Source organism: Dipodomys merriami, unplaced genomic scaffold, assembly GCF_024711535.1.
Source record: "Dipodomys merriami isolate MVZ:Mamm:240054 unplaced genomic scaffold, mDipMer1.0.p SCAF_9, whole genome shotgun sequence".
In the NCBI taxonomy this organism is placed as follows: Eukaryota; Metazoa; Chordata; class Mammalia; order Rodentia; family Heteromyidae; genus Dipodomys; species Dipodomys merriami.
The window spans coordinates 19,356,393-19,376,469 of record NW_027206512.1 but is presented as its reverse complement, the minus strand read 5'-3'; the positions used below and the strand labels follow the sequence as shown (position 1 = coordinate 19,376,469).

Genomic DNA, 20,077 nt, shown 5'->3' with positions numbered 1-20,077 from the left:
AAAATTCAAGGATAGTAGAGAAAGAAATGGAACAAGAACAAGATTAGCAAAGATGAAATGATTTTTTGGTTAGGGTCAGTCATGGGGCTTGAACTCTGGTCCTGGAGGAGGTCAGATTTTTTTTTTTTTTTGGTCAGTTGTGAGGCTTGAACTCTGGGCCTGGGTGCTATGTCTTCAGCTCAAGGCGAGCGCTCTATCACATGAGCCACACCACCACTTCCAGTTTTCTGATGGTTTATTGGAGATAAGAGTCTCATGGACTTTCCTGCCGGGCTGGCTTTGAACCGCAATCCTCATATCTCAGTCTCCTGGATAGCTAGGGTTACAGGTGTGGGCCACCAGTGTCCGGCTCAGATCGTGTTTAATTCTTCTGAGGGGTAACAGAAGCCAAGAGAATGGAAAGCTTACAAAAAAAAAAAAAAAAGGATGTTATTATGGTTGAGTAGTACAGAAAGGAAGAGGAACGTGAAGACCATGATCATTAATTTGATGTTTAGGACCACTTTGGTTTCTGGGCTCATTACTCCACTAATGTGCTTCCGCCAGATTCCATGGATTCTGTTTCCCCTTTCCATCCCTTCCCATTAAAATTCAAAGTTGTTTCCATGTCAACTTAAATTAGTCACTACATTTCCTCCAGTCCCAACTTATGAACATATATGTATAGATTATAATATATATGTATGTATACATATATAGATTAGCTTTTTGTTAATCACAATATGACATTGTTTTTCTGTATCCATAAACTCATTATGTCTGCCTAAGTTTTCCAACCTACTAAAAGAGCCCTAGAGATAAGTCTGTTCCAAATCCCCTTAGTTATATTTCCATTCTTGGAATACTGTGAAAACATTTTTATTAATGTATATGAACATCAATATTTCAATAAAAATGATAACTAAAAATTGTATAATTCCAAATATAGCAAAGTTGGGAGGCCAATTAGTGGTAATTGAGCCTATCATTTTACAAAATCACTTTTCCTCTACTAGAGCATCTAGAAGTGTTAGCAAGAAGCCTTTATGTGGTTCCACTTCTTAAAAATTACACTGTTAAGATCTCTGTTTATTCTGTGTCATCTTAAGGGGAAGAAGGGTGTGAGTTGATTGTTACAGAGAATTGATGCCTCTTCCATGTAGCAACTTTCAACTATTTAAGGGATGTCATATTTCTAAATCTTTTTTTTTTTTTTGTCAGTCATGGTCTTGAACTCTGGGCCTGGGCACTGTCCCTCAGCTCTTCAGCTCAAGGCAAGCACTCTACCACTTGAGCCACGCACCACTTCCAGTTTTCTGAGTGGTTTATTAGAGATAAGACTTCCTGCTCGGGCTGGCTTTAAACTGCAATCCTCAGATCTCAGCCTCCTGAGTAGCTAGGATTACAATCGTAAGCCACCAGCTTTCTAAATCTTCTTTAATAAATTCATTTCATAAAAATTTATTGAGGACATTATGCAAAGATCGGAGAAAAAGTGGCCTTACTCTCCAAAAAATGAGTTTACAAAGTGTCTAGACTCTGATGTTTATTTACCTCCCTAAGCTTCATTATGCATTTCCCAATGGATTTATGATTCCCTGTTCTCTCCCTTTAAAAAAAAAAACTGCCAAGGATCAGCCTGCAATGGGAATTGAATGTAGCATTAAAGTTCACATAGTTGGTAAGCAGTGAGCCAGATGTTTATGAAGAAGCTTGGTCCTGTGGATAAAATTCAAGACTCCTAATGGTAAGACAAAGGATAGAGGGTGAACCAATGCAACAGCAATATTCACAAGATACCATCTTGGAAATGAACTTTACAACTTGAGAGGAAGGGCAGTCAGAGCAGAGGGAAAGTGGGGAAAAAACAAGGGGTGGGGGTAACAATGTTCAGCAGGAAATGTACTCGTCACCTTACGTATGAAACTGTAACCCCACTGACATCACTCTTACAATTAAGTTAAAAAAATACAAGACTCCTCAAGAACAGCTGGCTAGCCTGTTGTGTAGTCTGCAGGTCTAAGAGAAGTGGCACATTTAGGTCAATGCCTGAATCTAACTCCCTGACCACAGGATAAAGAAGTCCCATGTTTAGAACATACAGTCCTTTCTTTTTTTTCCTTGTAAAGCTTGTAATAGTGTCTACACTCAAAACTTTCTGATTTATCTGAGCTATCATAGGTATTTCACAAATCATTAAGGACAGGGCTGGGAAGGTGGCTCAGTGGTAGATGCTTGCCTTGCATGCATGAGGCCCTGGGTTCAATTCCTCAGCCACACATAAGCAGAAAAAGCCAGAAGCAGCACTGTGGCTCAAGTGGTAGAGTGCTAATCTTGAGCTGAAGAGCTGAGGGGCAGCACCCAGACCCAGAATTCAGGCTCCATGACCTATTTAAAAAAAAACTTAAGGACAATAGCAAATATTCAGCCAGAGAATGAAGTCCCCTTCGTGGAGGTGAGGGATAAAAATTATGTAAAAATACTTTAAGGGCTGGGAAGTTGGCTCAGTGGTAGAGCGCTTGCCTTGCATGCATGAGGTCCTGGGTTCAATTCCTCAGCACCACATAAGCAAAAAGAAAATAAAGCCAGAAGGGGCTCTGTGGCTCAAGTAGTAGAGTGCTAGCCTTGAAGTGAAGAGCTCAGGGACAGTGCCCAAGCCCAGAGTTCAGGCCACGACCAGAACCCCCCCCTCCAAAAAAAATCCTTTAACTAAAGATTGGATTTTTAAAAGAAATATCTCAAAGCAGGATTCACCATGCTATTTCTTCCCCATGTAAAACCACCCCCCTCACACATACATACACATTGTCTGTGGTCTACGAAACACAAACATATTAAATTTGCTCTATAAGTGTATATTGCTAAAGAAAACTGTTTATGGTAGGGGACATGGAGGATATTATTTGGGTTTCTGAGAGGAATACTTAGGTAGAATTTCTTTAAAAGCTTGCTATTACAGAAATTTCATGCCTCTTTTATCTATAACAATTTCTATGTGTGTATATACCTTTCTATACTCTTTTTTTTCTCAGAGAAAGAATCAGTGGCTATCAGAAATGATGGTAGATTACACAAGGACTAGCATTCAGCTGTTATGGATAATGACATACATTATATAAGTGTTTATAAGTCATATTTGCAAGCTTCCTTGACACAAGATCTACCGTATCTCTATGAATCCATCTACAGCATCTAGTATACACATACTTCACAAAACTTGAGTGAACTTCCTGTGCTGGATCATTCCCATCCTCCCCTGCTTCAGCCTTTATCTTAGGCTCTACATTCCTTCAAACCGGCTTGACAAGTTGCTTCTGAGTGGTTTTGGTAAGCAGGAATCCTTGCTGGATTACTTAGGGGCCAGAGAAAAGGTCATGGTATTTCTTTGGTAGACATCTACAGCAGGGCTGTTTCTTTTTTTTTTTTTTTTCTTTATTGTGAAAATACTGTACAGAAGGGTTACAATTACATGGGCAAGGTAATGAGTACATTTCTTATCAAGCATTGTTGCCTCCTCCTTTGTTTCCCCTTACCATCTCTTCCCATCCACCCCCACCCCCACCCCGCGCCAAAGTTGTAAAGTTCATTTTTCAATATATATAATGTCTTGTACATCTCATTGTTGCAATGGGTCCACCTTCCCCTCCACAAATTATACCTACATCAAATACAGTGAAAACAGGGGTTATATCGTGGGGGAGGGACATACAAAGCAACAAAGAAGTATCTTATAAATATGTTAGAAACAATAGCAAGAAAGAAAAAAAACTGAGTCCTTATCTTGGGGTTCATTTCACCTAACATCAACTTATCTGATCGTTTCTGCTTGTCTCAGACATATACCAGTTATTGCAAATAAGGGAAACCATGGGACCTATGTTTCTTTTGGGCCTGGCTTACTTCACTTAATATAATATTTTTCAAGTCTTTCCATTTCCTAACAAATGGGGCAATGTCATTCTTTCTAATGGAGGCATAGAATTCCATTGTATATATACCACGTTTTCTTGATCCATTCATCTACTGAGGGGCATCTAATGCTGCAATAAACATAGTCGTGCTGGTAGCTTTACTATGGTCTTGTTTGTGAACATTTGGGTAAATGCCCAAAAGTGGGATTGCTGGGTCATAGGGGAGCTCTACGTGGAGTCTTTTGAGGAACCTCCATACTGCTTTCCAAAGTTTACAAGTTTACACTCCCACCAACAATGCAGTAGGGTTTCCTTCTGTCCACATGCCCTCCAGCATCTGTTGTTATTAGAGTTCTTGATTATTGCCATTCTAACTGGGGTGAGGTGGTATCTCAATGTTGTTTTGATTATGCATTTCTTTTATGGCTAGAGAGGTTGAGCATTTCTTCATGTGTCTATTGGCCATCCTTCTTTCCTCTTCAGAGAAGTTTCTCTGTAAGTCTTTAGCCCACTTATTTATTGGGCAGTTGTTTCTTTGAGGATTTGTTTTTGGGGGATTTAATCTGTTGAGTTCCAGGTTTTAGATAGGAGACCCTTGTCTGTTGTATGGCTAGTGAAGATCTTCTCCCAATCTGTGGGCTTTCTATTGATCTCGCTAGCTATGTCCTTTGCCATGCAGAAGCTCTGCAATTTCATGCAATCCCATTTGTCCAACCTTTCTTTGATTTGTTGTGTTTCTGAGTCTCTATTAAGAAAATTTCAGCCTGTGCCAAGGAGACCTAGGGTTTCTCCTATTCCATCCTGTAATATTTTCAGAGTGTCTCAGCAGGGCTATTTCTTGTCTTATGCCAGTACCTGACAGCCAGCTATGTTAGTTTGTACATTCTGTGCTAGTCACACATTGAAAAATTCATCTCATGATACATCAGAACATACCTCCATTGTAAGGTAAAGCCGGACTACATTAAGAAATGTAGAGGTGAGCCAGGCACCGGTGGCTCATGCCTGTAATCCTAACTACTCAGGAGGCGAGATCAAAGGAGTGCGGTTCAAAGCCAGCCCAGGCAGGAGAGTCCATGAGACTCTGATAAACCACCAGAAAACCAGAAGTGGTGCTGTGGCTCAAGTGGTAGAGCACTTGCCTTGAGTTGAAGAGCTCAGGGACAAAACCAGAGTTCAAGCCCCATAACCGACCAAAAAGAAAAAGAAAAAGAAAAAAGGAATGTGCTGGTGAGTGGAGCATATTCCCTTAGAGTTGGATCCTGTTATGAAGCAGCATTCCATTTGAACTTAAAATGTCTGGAGGTGTAAGGATGGATATTGAGTAGTAAGAACAATACTGCGCACTATTGCTTCCTTGTTTTCACATGCAATCCCCACTGCTTCTCTATTTTGAATGGATCAAGGAAGCAACATTTTCCAGACCCTTTTTTTTTCCTTTTGGTTGGGGAAGGTAGAACTAGGGTCTGAATGTGAGACTTCACACTTGCCACATAGACATTCTAGTACTTGAGCCATGCCACTAGTATGCTCTGATTAGTTCTAAGTTAGAGTTTCACTTTTTCCCCAGGCCAGCCATGGACATGAGCCTCCCATTTTACACTTCCTGCCATGGCTGGGTTGACAGGCACACATCACCAAACCTAGTTTTTTCTGCTAACATGAGGTCTTGCAAACAATTTTGTTTGCTGACCTGAGATCATGATCCTCCTAGCTCAGCCTCCCATGAGATGGAATGGTAGGCACGCACTGTGCCCAGCTATTGATTGAGATGGCGGTCTTTCTGCCTGGGCTGGCCTTGAACCACAATGTTCTTGAGTGCATCCCAGATAGCTAGGGTTATAGGAATGAGCCACTGGCACCAAACATTCCCAGGTTTCTTTATCAGGTGAGGTTTAGCCACTGGGAAACATGGAAGGAAACAGAAAGGAGGGAAAACTAGAAAATTTCTCCTTAGTGCTTTAGGTATCATTTCCAGGACTCTGAACCTTCTCTCTGATTACAACCCCCAAAGATGCCCCTCCTTTGTTGATAGTACCAGTTATAGGAAATTCTTGCCATGGCTGCAGTCCTGCTGGAAACTCCAACTCTAATGTCCAACTTACTATCTTAAAATGGCGGTGATGGCTTTTGTTTGTCATGAATCGCTGGTTTGCCTTGCCATTTACTATTTGACTTCATCTTTCTCTTGTTACACTTGACTGATATAGAGTAGCTGCTTTGTTCCTGTGAACCATGCCTAATGGGTACTTCTAAATTATTCACAGGAAGAGATGACAAATCCTTTTTTTAATTTGTTTATTGTAAAGGTGACCAACAAGAGGGTTACAGTTTTAAAAGGTAATGAGTATTTTTCTTTTTAAACATTGTTACCCCCACCCTCATTTTCTCCTGCTTACCATTCCTCAGACCCCTAACCCCAAAGTTGTAAAGTTCATTTCCAACAGTGTTTAGTGAGTATTGTTGCATTAGTTCATCCTTTGTCCTGTTTCTGTGGTTCCCTTTCTCTTCCATGGATTAGATAAGCTTACATACAAGGCAAAAGGTACAGAAAACAAAAACAGAAAGAAAAAAATAGAAATAACTGCATATAGGACATAATAAGAACCACATTTCCAATTCTTGAGGTTCATTTTTTACACTTCATTATATATGGTCCTATGCACTCAGCCATTGAGTTATTGTGATCCCCTGCTAAGAATATCATATACATATTCTAGTTATTATAAATTAGGGAAACTGTGTAGTCTGTATTTCTTTGGGTTTGGCTTGCTTCACTTAATACAATTTTTTCCAGGTCTTTCCATTTCCTTATGAATGAGACAATGTCACTCTTTCTAATGGAGTTTCTAATAGAACTCCATTGTGTATATATACATCTTCTTGATCCATTCATCTACTGAGGGGCATCTGGGTTGGCTTAGCTATGATATATAATGCTGCAACAAACATGGTTTCATTGGTACCTTTAGAGTGGTTTTGTTTGTGGTCATGTAAATTCCCAGGAGTGGGATTGCTGGGTCATAGGGCAGCTCTATGTTTAGTCTTTTAAGAAACTTCCATAGTGCTTTCCAGAGAGGTTAGGTAAGTTTACACTCCCACCAACCATGTAGTAGCATTCCCACTTGGCCTCATCCCCACCAGCATCTGTTGTTTTTAGGTTTCTTGATAATGACCAATCTAACTGGGGTGAGGTGGAATCTCAATGTTGTTTTGATTTGCATTTCTTTTATGGCCAGAGATGTTGAGCATTTTTATGTCTTTAGCCCACTTATTAGTGAGGATTTGTTCTAGGGGGATTTAATTTTTTGAGCTCTTTTAGATATGAGGCCCTTTTCTGTTGTATGGCTAGTGAAGATCTTCTCCCAATCTGTGAGCTTTCTGTTTATCTTGCTTTGTGCTTTGCCATGGAGAATCTCTGCAGTTTAATGCAATCCCATTTAGCCAACCCTTCTTTGATTTGTTGTGTTTCTGGGTATTTAGGAAGTTTTGATGTATGCCAAGGAGCCCTAGTATGTCCCTTATCCCTTCCTGAAATATTCTTAGGGTATCTGCTTTTACCTCGAGGTCTTTGATCCACTTGAAATTGATTCTGGTGCAGGTTGATATTAAGTATCTTCAGTTTTCTATCCATGTACAGTCAATTTTGCCAGCACCATTTGTTGAAGAGGCTTTCTTCCATCCTGTGTTTTTGGCTCCCTTATCAAAGATTAGGTGGCCATAGGTCTGATGGTTCATTTCTGGGTCTTCAGTTCTATTCCACTGGTCCTCAGGCCTGTTCATGTGCCAGTACCAAGCTGTTTTGATTACTATGTCTTTGTTAATAGAATTTGAAGTTTGGTATTGATATTCCTCCAGCCATATTCTTCCTGCTAAGAATTGTTTTTGCTATTCAGGATCTTTTACTATTCTATATGGATTTGGATTGCTTCTTCTATTTCATTAAAAAATGATGTTGGGATATGGATGGGTATTGAATTTTTAGATAGCCTTTGGCAATATTGCCATTTTCACAATGTTAATCCTCCCAATCCAGGAGCATGGGAGGTTTTCCCCACTTCCTTAGATCTGCTTTAATTTCCTTTTTGAGGTTTCTTAAGTTTTCATTTTTGAGGTCCTTCATTTCTTTGGTTAATTTCTAAGCATTTTATATCTTCTGAGGCTATTACAAAAGGAGTTGCTTTCCTGATTTAAGCCTTGCTCTTCTCATTGTTGACATACAGAAAAGCCATTGACTTTTGTGGATTGATTTTAAAGCCTGCTACTTTGCCAAAATTTCAGATCAGCTCAAGTAACTTGGGAGTGGAGTCTATGGGGCTCTTTAAATATAGGATCATGTTATCTGCAAAGAGAGTTTTACTTCCCTATTTGGATCCACTTTATGTTTGCCTTTTGCCTTATTGCTCTAGCTAGGAACTCGAATACTGTATTGAAGAGGAGTGGAGAAAGTGAACATCCTTGTCTCATTCCAATTTTAGAGGAAATACCTTTAACTTTTCACCACTAAATATAACGCTAGCTTTAGGTTTGTCATACACCGTCTTTATTATATTGAAGAATGTTCCATGGATTCCTAGTCTCTCCAGAGCTTTCATCATAAAGGGGTTTTGTATCTTGTCAAATGCTTTTTCTGCATTGAGATGATCATGTGGTTCGTGTCTTGGCTTCTATTAATGTGAATTACATTAATTGACCTGTGTATATTGAATCAGCTTTACATCCCTGGAATGAATACTGCTTGATAATACTATATAATTTTTTGATGAATTGTTGAAGTCAATTGCCCAGAATTTTGTTGAGAAGTTTTGCATCAATGTTCATCAAAGAAATGGGTCTATACTACAGATGACAAATTCTTATTTGTCTACAATGCCTTTTCAAATAAGGCCTACGTTTAGTACTTCTGTGTCAAACATTACTATTTCCTATAGTAATCCAGAAATGCTAGTATTACCTGCTACATGAAACCTTTTTCTCCTAAGATTTTGATGCCTTGGGAAACAGATGGAGATTGGCATATCAGTGTGCTCAGGATCAGACTGTGAAGGAAGCACTTTGGTCATAACAAAGACCTTAGCAATTTTCACAGGGAGATTTGGAGCTGGCAAGTACCCCCACACCCCTCAAATGCCAAGTGATCTTCCTTCTCAGAGAATTAGAGTCTCAGCTTCCTCCATCCCAGCAGATGAGAAAATGTGTCCTAAAGAGGACAATACCATCTCAGGCTAGGCAGCCACTTGACTTTGTGTACACTTCAGTGCCAAATACAACACCCACTGTACTGAGGCACTGCATGATAGTAGGTGAAGCTGGACACCACAGGCATGCAAGGTCTCAAGGCTCCATGGGAAAGGCCTTTTGCACTATAGCCTAGACTGTTTCATAGTCCTTTCCCACATCAACTTGTGTCACTTGGCTAATGAACTGTCAATCTCTGTGGGCCAAAGTTGCATCTGGAAAATAAAGAGAATTACAGTATTTTACTGAACTATTGTGAGAAGTAAACAATATGTAATAAGCACACAAAACCTGGTACATAAGCACATTTTAAATTGTTTTTATTTAAGTAGTTGCACAAAGGAGTTACCATTCAACAAATGTTTATAAGTACAATGGGTCTTGATTGATGTTACCCTTTGTATCATTCTCTGCCATCTCTCCCAACTTCTCTAGCACTCTAAATGTAAGTTCTACTTGTATTTGCCATGATTTACAAATGAGGGGATACAAAGTATATATGCTTAAAAAACTCAGGAATATGATTATCTTTATTTCAGTAAGAACTTTATCATTTGCTGTTGTAACTGAGTATATTTCCCTTATTTGCTTCAACAGAAATTGAAAATCTCTGCATGTCAAATCTGAAGACTAGATCTTTGAGGGAGTTAACATTCAGGTAAGTGATCTTTGACTGATGGGGTAGAGGAACCATTAAATACTAGCCTCTTGTTTCTTAGATGGCTATGCCTTTTACATAGCTCCTTGGAAGATCCCCAGTAAGACCAAGACTACATTACATAAATCGTTAGCTCAATAACTCACCACTGAATTATTTTTTGATTCTTCCAGTCCTCTTGTTTAAGATCATAACCCTAAATTCACTACCTGCACAGAAGATTTCTCAGGCTCTAGCCTTAGTGGAAAATTGACTTGATCTAGTAGCAGAAATAGGCCAAGGAAGTATTCTAGATCTGAGTCAGTCTAATCACATTGCTTGTTGATGCACCAGTATGCTTTCATTGGTGATGGATTTGATGTAGAATAACAATGTTCACTCATTAGGAATTATTCAAGGGCAAACAACATTAAAGAACAGCTTCAAGACTCACATATGAAAAACAGAGCCACAGAAAGTACAAGCATGGTCTTCAAAGCTGTGCATGAAGCTAAATTGGAACAAGAGAGAGATGACACATTGGTCATAGCCTTAGAACTTGTAAGGGATGTTACTTTGGTTCTACTATTGAGGGTGGTTGATTCTTACTTTTATTTTCGCTTTTGTGAGATTAGTCTGTCCCAGCCAATGAGGCTGTGATGAAATGATCTTAACAGTAACCGTAGGGCCAAACTGATCTCAATAGAGCAAGGGAAGCATTACTATTCTATCTTGTGCTCAGTGCCACACCCTCAGCTCCCTTCCTGTTCTCACCATTGCCTCAGTAACCAGACTCACACAGGTAACTTAGTGTACTTGGCACTAGCCATACCACACTACCTCCAACCCCATTTTCTCACTATGGGACACCTGCAGTAACATGCCAAGTAAATTTGACACACAGATGAGAAAAGGAATTGACACCCGTGTAGTACCATTTACTAATGGAAGATGGTAGTCCACAATTCCCTGTTTTCATAGTTTACATGAAGACGATGCTAAGGGCATTTCATTCCTCAGAAAGTCTCGGGCAGGTTTATGCCCCCATAGTAATGTACCATTATCTTTGCTTTTCCTTCTTCCCACTCCTCCATTTTTTGGTCACTATCAAAATGAGCTACCTCTATGCAAGCCCTTGTCTTGGGCTCTACTTTTTAAGAAAACTAGTTCATGAAATTTTATTATCTCCACTTTACCACTGAGCCTTGTTTTGCCCAGAGTCACATGGCGGAATGCAGGAACACATGGTGAATGTCTTCAAAACTCTAAGGAGCATGTTCATGTTTTCAACCGTCATCTTGAAACCTAGACTGAAATCTACTTCACATGTGAGTGATTCTGTTCTTTGAGAACTTTCAGGCTTGCCAACATAAAAGCTTAGGTGAAGATAGAGACCTCTGGCTGACATTGAATCCTTCATTCAAGGGCCAAATAAACAATGCACTTTCATCTTAGAAATTCTGACAATGTTGGCAAGTTGTCATTCTTATTCCAAAATAATATGCTATGTCTTCCCAAACACTATTAGGCTGGTCCACTCAGTTTGTGTCACTCACTGCCAGAACAGTGTTCTAAATGAGACATCTTTCCAAGATTCTAAGACTTGAGATGATCCAAACATGATTTTTTTTTTTTTGAAGACAGAGAGCCTTGTCTTATCTTTATATCCCCTAGAGCATCTTGTTCAAAGAACATAACTGAATGTTACCAGCTGGTAACTCAGCTGGTCTGTTTGATGGTTGTCTATCACTCAGGATATGCCAAATTTATGTCCTTACAAAAAAATCTTCATATTAAAAACATTAAGATTTAAGTTATTTCTTACTACATGTCCAGAAGTCAGAGGAAACTTGAATGAGAAGTTCTATCTCAGCATATATTTCCATGATCACCAAGGTGAGAAAATGAAATATGGCAATTTATATACCATCTCTTTAAAATTCCACCCACAAGTGGCACAGGTTCCTTTGTGTAGATTCCTACTGGCAAAGCAAGTCACATAACCTCAAAAATCTATTCTAAGGAAAACACTTGTTTATGTAATTTTTAGCAAAAGAAAAAATTGCTGTATTTGTAATCATCTTGGCTTCCTAGTTCAGTAAGAGAAATACCAACCTAAATGCAGAAACTAACATGTTACAAATAATCAAAAACCAAGACAAAAATATGCAGTTGCAAAATGGCCATTTATTGCCTACAGGGGAAGGGAAGGGAGGGGAGAAGGGAGAAGTACACAGGTGCAAGGAAACAAGCATATATATTTAGCCCTATACATCATGTGTGAGCAGTACCCAATCTCCAAAATGGAAAAAAGTATTTTGTCTTCTGACATAGTAATTAAGGTTCTTAAGCACCTCCCTTCTGAGCTGCCACGAGGTTTAAAAGGCAGGGCTGCTTTGTGTAGTCAATGTTCACATTAATGAAAAAATACTACCACCCAACTGTCCTTTTGCACGCACATTTTGTACAGTGTCTATAGTGAAAAACATCTCAGCTGAGCAGTTTGGTCAAGCTTCAGACATCAACTGTTTAATAAATAGAAAAATAAAGCAGCTGGTGGTTTTGTCAGAGAGAATGTGATAAATAAGAGTAGAACCACTTTCTCCAGGGATGACAGAGTGTTAAGTGTTTAGAACATCACAGAAATCAGTCTATTAAACATTAAACACTAGCAAGCTACAGTTACATGGCACTTCATTATATCCTCTAATAAAAATTAAAGAAAAAGAAAACTTTAAACTTACTGGAACACAATAACAAGTTGATTTAATGCTTGGCTTTTTCTTGGGACAAAAATCAAAGTAAATACAAAACTGAAAACAGTAAAATTTGCTTTGGAATAGTATTCATAGAAATTACCAAGTATTAAGGGAGAAAATTACCAAATCTCCTGCTCAGTTTTAAAATCATGTGCTTTGCTTTTGATCATTAAAATTAGTTGTAGGAACATTTTATAGACCACAGAATCATTCAGATGTATGCAAAATAATGAATTATTCAACTTAATGCCAAGTAATGAAAGAAAACAAGTGAGTCCTTTCCTACTCAAATGGCACATTGAGTGGAAGAGCAGACAGTCCCATGGACAAATAGTTGGCACATATTATATGATCAGCAGAAATCACAATCGAAAGCAAATGAATTTGACCAAAATGGTCCTTTTAAAGAGGTACATAGACATTCTTTCTCTTTAAGAAAAAGTATTATGCTGAAATGAAATCCAAGCTGAAACATCTTTCTTAAAACACTACAAGTATGGCCACTGAACTCTCTCAACTTCAGCTTCTAGAAATGTTTGCGTTTAGAAAACTGTGTGAATGCCCATAGTGCACTTCCCAGTGCTGCTGGTGTTTAAGAAATTTGCCACAACACCGAACACATCCAGATCCAGTGTGCAGTAACACAGCCATCCAAACCCGTCCCCCAAATGTTGGCAAAGCACCGCTCAGGAATTTCACAGGTAAGAGAATATATTTTTAGCACGTTAAGCACAGAGAAAGGGCAGTACAGTTTCTGAACAAATATAAACCCAGATAATGCATCAATTACTCTATCAGATTGAAACATGTAGCAGTATACTTAAATCTGTTCGGTGAGAAGCAAAGTCATTGTTTGATACAATAATGCTGAGCAAATTTTGTAAGTTTAATTTGCCTAAACACATGAGGTACATTTTTAAAAAATGAAAGCCAAAAAAAACCCTGAAAGCTAAGAAAAATACATCAGTAATCTGAAAAAATTTGAAATGAGAAAGGTCTGTTCCCATGCTTTACAGTTAAAAATGACAGACATACAAGCAAATTATATAAATTTGGGGAGATTGTTATAATAAAAACAACTAGTAGTGAGTGCCAAATCATCCTTTTTCAAAGATTCTGAAAGCTGAATGTCCCGTGCCACTACCCCCAAAGCCGTATGACTCTGGCATTTGAATACCCATGTGTTTTATTTCTGATGCACACTTAAAATTTCAGTTTAATGCTATTCAATTTATAGGATGTGCCATAAAAAGTTTTAACATTTAATAGACATATCTTTGATTCATATGTTTTTTAAGTACACCCTTCAATGGAGAGTACTCCTATGCTTGTTGAATGAATATTTCACCATGCTTGTTTTTCCTTCGTTTGAAGAATAGCACAAGTCTAACCAAACTTATGCCAAAGGAAATTGCTGACTATGTTAATTTGGCTTGCTTTTCTTGGTATCTTCCTATTTCTTCCTGCAGGACTTTTACAGAGAAATTTACATAAAGGTTTGATTAAAATGAAAAATGCTTGCTCTCCTTTTACCACCATAAAGAAAGGAGAGGTTATCCCCCATTTCTCTTTCTGTGGATGTTGTTCAGAACATCTCTGGTATACATATGAGGATGCCGATTTTGTCACCCTTCCACTTTTAGGTGGTAATTATGACAGGTGCTTTTGCTTCCTGCTCCTAAACATGTTATAGCTTTAACAAATAAGCCAGTTAAAGATGTACTAGATTACTTATACGTGAATCTGAAAAGCATGATGCTCTTTCTTACAACGTAAAAATAACCCACAGCAATCACAAGCAACAAAGGTTCCATCTCTCTGTAAATTTTCTGGCTAAAAAAATAATCCTAACTTCTCTAGTTCATTTGCTTAACACTAATTCAGAGTTCTATAAAGATAATACAATTCAAAAGGAAAGAGTAAACAATCTTCAATACATTAAAAAGGTGATTTGTTGCAAGGAGAAGAGGGAAGGAAAAAACTTACAAATGTGAGACTTCACATTTCTGTCAAAACATAAATATGGTATTTTGAAATCGTGCCTTAAAGCCTTTGCTTGCTATAAAACTGATCATGATTTCTGTCACTGAGCTACTAATCAGTCATCAGTTTGTAAAGCTATTAAAATATCTCATAAATTCATTGAATATAAAAGATTAGAATCAAATTAATACTGGGACACAGACAATTTTTAACACTAGAAAATCTAGCCTTGTATTACGAATGGCAACCCAAACACTTCTGATTCCTTCAAAGAATATATTTAACCTATTTTTGCCTTGTGCTTTCTCTACTCTTTGCTCTTTGATATCAAAATTAGAGATGGTATTTGTAGTTTTTAAATTCTTGAAAATGCAATACAGACTTAAAATTTCACCTACTGAATATATAAATTTGAGACAAAAATTTTAAATGGAACACAATATGTTGGCCTATGTTCCAGTTTTAAATGTGCCACACCCTCAATTCTAACAATCTGAGTCTTGGGTATCTTTCGACTTTTTCTCTTGATTCTCTATAACATATAATTTTATTTAAAGGGCTCAGGGGCAAACAAGAAATGGAACTTTATAATTCTGCAAACTACAACACTAAAACATAGTGGCTAGTGGCTTTTTAAAAAAATACATTCACACAGGAAGCTTATTAGTAAAATTAAATAATCTGCCTATGATTATCAGAAAAATTAAAGAAAAAAAAGTTTGGAAAAGGCAAATGGGAAGGGAAAAAAGCTGGTCTCAGAACCCATTATGCCATACCTGACTTTAACATATGGTATTCAAACAAACGTTCACACGCTTTACATGAAAGAAATGAAACAAAAATATTCAGCTATGTTGTACAAAAGTTTTTTACATAAAACACCATAAATCTTGAACAGATTTACTACATCTGAATTCTAAAAAGTTGCCTATAGAATGGTGCTGGGATTCTGTTCTCTGCTTGCTTTTAGGCAGTGCTGTTGCTTAAAAGTTGACACCAGGCACAATATTTTAAAACAAAGTCAACAAGCAAGGAGCAGTAAGTGGATGTGAGCCTTTTCCAGATGTCAGTCCTGAGGATGCTGCAATGTCCCCTGTAAAACGTGTAAAGCTATGAGGACGATATTGGTGCCTGAGAGTGGGTGACATGACATGCGCTTATATGACTGCTAGAATGGCAAACAGTGTGGTTATCCTTCCTCAAACACTGTTTTAATAAATTTAAAGAACACTCCAGTTCATAAATATCAGAAATCATATTTAAGTTAAACATTACAACCTAAAAATGCCCAAATTTTCTTTTATCTCCAGATAAAATATGCAGCAGCCCAATAGGATAAAGCTTATTAACTTATTCTGAGAATGTATCTGAGCATAAATATTTTACTTTCACTGAATACATATTATATACGTCATTCACCTCTTCCTTTTGGAGTCTCTCTGCCAAAGTTCCAAATGGCATGACAATGCTGAGGAGAGCAGCATTTCTGATCATCTGAATTGGCAGCTCAAAACAGATACCACTCCTTTTACAAAGAGTACAAAGGTGTGTGAAACTTGGGCAGTGGCCTAAGGGAAACCGTGCACATGAATTTGGGTTACCATACCCCAACTGTGTGTGCCACCTAAAACACAATTACTTCAACAGAACTACTACCAACATTTACTAAAGCCACATGAAAAATACACAGGATCATTAATGAATGGTTTGAAAGAGTGCATTTGGAAGCAGAGAGAACCCAATTACACACCTTCCTGCAACAGAGTGCCTCAATCATACACAAAATAAACTTAAGCTGTTTACAATGTTTCCCAATTTTTTTTTATTTTTCCCTCTACATTTAACTATTAAAAAGGTATTTTATTAATAAATGGGCTCCTCTGTGGTTCATATACAATCATAAGTGAACTTTAAATTCCATTTTATACAAACATCTCAAAAATATTGGGAGTGAAGTATGGTAGGAAATATTGCTCACATTGCTAATTAACATGCGTATATGAAAGGAGGAAAATGTTTTGTTAGTGCATATACCTCCAGAGCAGAAAACCAATCCAAACCAAAGATCTAAAATAAAACATACAGTAGCTGATTACAAAAAAAGGTAATGTCCACAAAATTAAGTTTTTCATGCTATTCTACTTTCCAGTACTATGCTTCAGGTAATCAATTTGCATGGCTAGATGTTGGATGCTTGAGGTATATAAGAAGGGATACCTGCATGTTGAGGAAAATCTGTCATCTTAAGGGTTTTGTTTGTTCTGGTACTTTAACATTTTTAAAAGAATGTCTTAATATCAAACTTCACTGAACGACAGTGCCATTTCAAATTATAGATGACAAACAATGCCTCTATCACTAGGCACTTTTAAGAGGGAGTTTAGGCTTTACAGAACCCTTCTGATGCAATCCTGTATAAGACATCATCCCACCACCCTCATCCCACTAAAATTACCCTTTAGGGGAAATATTTTATATAGCCTGATTAATTTACTATGGAAGAAATTAGTATAAAATGACCAAATGAAATGTATCATTTAAGACTAATAAAACAGCCTAAGATGTCAGGTTTGAAAGAGGAGACAAATTACTGATATTTAAATAATTAAATTTGACTCATACTTTATATATTAGTGAGACACAAATATAGGCTATTTTCTTTTAAAATTTCATTCACATAATGGAAAATTTCTTGTTTATTAAAAATATCACATTTTGAAACTAGAAACAGTAAAGTGCATGAAAAGTTTAAAATATAAATTTCAGAAAACTCTCATATAGCAGCAAAAAAGCAGAATAAAGAAAAACTTAAAAACACAGACACAACCTTTTCCTGTTACTGTGCCATAATTAGCATCAAGTAGCCAACCAATTTCCCCCCTCCCACAAAATGGTATTACACTCACTGCCTCTTGAGTCATAGATTTTCAAATGGCTCCTCCCGGGCAAAAAAAAAAAAAAAAAAGGAAAAGCTTTCCAACACATCTAAAGGCATCAACAGTTCGGAATAAAACCAGTAGCTTCTGAATTCAACCCTGACAGATAATGGAAACAAAGATTAAAAGCATATGATGGCCATTTGGCAGCTAGAGTCAGGAAAAATGATCCAAGATTTTAAACTACTACACCAAAACTGTCCTCCCCCTAAACCTTTCCATTGTTACCCTCAAAAAACCATACCCAACAGCCACTTAAACCTGGTTTGGGAAACATATGAAATACATGTATGGCTTTCTTTCTAAAAATTTCATCAGGACCTTTACATTCAATAGTTTTTCAAACTTTTGACTATCATGGTAAAAATGATATACATCATGTCTCCTTTTCCAGCACAACTAGACAGAAAAAAAGGGTGGACAGGAATAATGAAAAATATCAGACACTAATTTTGTGGGCATCCTAAACATACAAATTCCATTTTCAAGCTATATGGCAGTATATGCCTGTTATTTCTGTATAAAATGGAGAGCCAGGCTTAGAATACTTCTAAAAGGAAGATAAGGGGACAAGAAAACCTGTATTTAGCCAATGAACTATCATGTGCTGTTAAATGATTAATTTTGAAAGCATATTATGCAATCATCTTTAATTTTCAAATTGTCTTATTATGGCTAGTGGCTATATATTTTATGTACAGATCAAGCAAATTTAAGTGCTCTATTTATGTGCAAATAACTCGGGTGCCAAAAGTTAACTTGTTTATAAAGGAAAACAAATTCTGGAAAGTTTTCCCCCCAAGGCATGCCATCATCATTCAATTTAAAATCTTGTATGTATAATTTTTAAAAATTGCTTTTTACAAAATACAGTAGGCTTATTTGAAACCATTTCAAAAGAATGTATTTGTCTTATAGAAACAAATACATTGCTGCTGGGCCTCAAATGATGGATTTACCAATTATGAATATTGGCTGTTAATATAATATGAAGAAAGTTCAATTTAAAAACATGTTAAATTAAAATTTTGGATAGATAGTAATACTTTGGTTCCAGCCCTAGTGCCAAATGATTATCAATATGCACAAAAATGTACAAGTCTTACAGCAAACACAGAATGAAAGGAACCTGAAGAAGCAGCTTAAGGATGGCCATACTTCACTCCTACATACTTTGATTTACAACTGTACAGGTCCATAGCAACAGATCCCCCGCCTTTGCAGGGCAGTACTCCACTACCTCCGATTAGGCAAGTGAACACCATTGACAAGAGGCAGGAGGGCAGGGTGGAGTTCAAGTTGTGTTAACAGTGAGAAGTGGTCTGAAGGGATGTGAGGGTGTGGACACCCAGTGATGTTGTTCTCAACCAGCCACTGAGGATCTAAAGGCCCCAGGACACCAAGCACGTTCATATGAGTCTTGGAATAGAAAATGTAGTCAATCACGCCCTGGAAAGAGATGGGATTGGGGGGGAGGGGGGGGGGGAAGAAATACATATGCTTACAAAAAGAGAAAAACGTTATAGAAAGAATAATTGATTAACCAAGTAACAAAATAACTGGTGCTTTTGATACCTATTAAGTTAAAAATCTTCAATCTGAATTCAGGTTGAAATCTTTCAATAAGGCTGGAATCTTCAGTGGGTACTACATGAAATAAATATATCTCAATATCCCACTGAATCACTGTCAAATTTCTGCATTGTATCTGAGCACCTTTAGAGCTGGCCTGATTTAGTTAGGTCTAAAAATTATGGAAACTATTGTGTCAGTTACATTATGTAGAAAATAATGAGAACTGGGATAATGTTTGCACATCAAGATATTCAAATACATCTGAACAATGCTATTATAAAACATGTCTTTGGATTTTTACTCTTATTTCCACATTCCCAGATTTGTTATATACAAACTACTACATATACTTATCTGTTGTAACCTGTTCTTTAGTTTAAAATACTCATTTTCACAAATCTTGGATTTCCCTCTTCATAAAGGCATTCAAGCAAAAATCATTTAGCAGTGAGCCATATATATGTTATCCCTTATAGCTAAACAGTTGGTATGATCAGCACATTTCAAAATCAAAGTGCCTAGGTTGTCCTAGACTGTGTATGCAACAAAGAAAATTATTTATAGTTCCTATTTAAAACCAAGTTGGAAATATTTCTACATCTGAAAGTCTTTTTTTTTCTTTAAAAGTGAGACAAGGTCTTGCTATAGTACAAGCTGGCCTTGAATTTGTAATCCTTCTGCCTCACTCAGCCTTCTAAGTGTTAGGTTACAGCTCGTACTATTGTGCTTGGCTGGAAATACCTACTTACACGTATTTACTAATAGTGAATTCAATCAATATTTTAAGTGGTATCAGAATGAAATGGGCTACTAAGAAAAAAATTCTGAACAGCTTTGGGAGCTTGAACTCAGGGTCTAGAGTCCTTGCTTGTTCAGCTGGTGTTCTATCGTTTAAGCCACTCCAGCCCTATTTTTTGCTGGCTATTTTGGAGAAGAAATCTCCCTGGACAGGCTTTGAACTGCAATCCCTGGATCTCAGGCTCCTGAGTAGCTAAGATTATAGGTGTAAGCCACCTGTAGTACTTTTGCATTGTTTAATTTTAGAAACCATGTTTCTGT

The 20,077-nt window shown here is 37.3% G+C and overlaps 1 protein-coding gene across 3 annotated transcripts in view; it reads right to left on the bottom strand.

Moving 5' to 3' along the window:
- Window positions 1-3,546: 3,546 nt before the first annotated feature.
- The window catches only part of Cnot6l (CCR4-NOT transcription complex subunit 6 like), a 92,019-nt gene continuing 75,488 nt past the window's right edge, over window positions 3,547-20,077 (bottom strand). For 2 of the 3 annotated variants that reach the window (XM_070012559.1, XM_070012557.1), the window contains exon 12: window positions 11,933-18,892. In XM_070012559.1, coding sequence (XP_069868660.1) covers window positions 18,680-18,892 — 213 coding nt within the window. In that variant the 3' untranslated portion in view covers window positions 11,933-18,679. Of the gene's footprint in view, window positions 9,344-11,932; window positions 18,893-20,077 lie in introns of those variants that run through there. The other variant, XM_070012558.1, reaches the window with a different exon arrangement.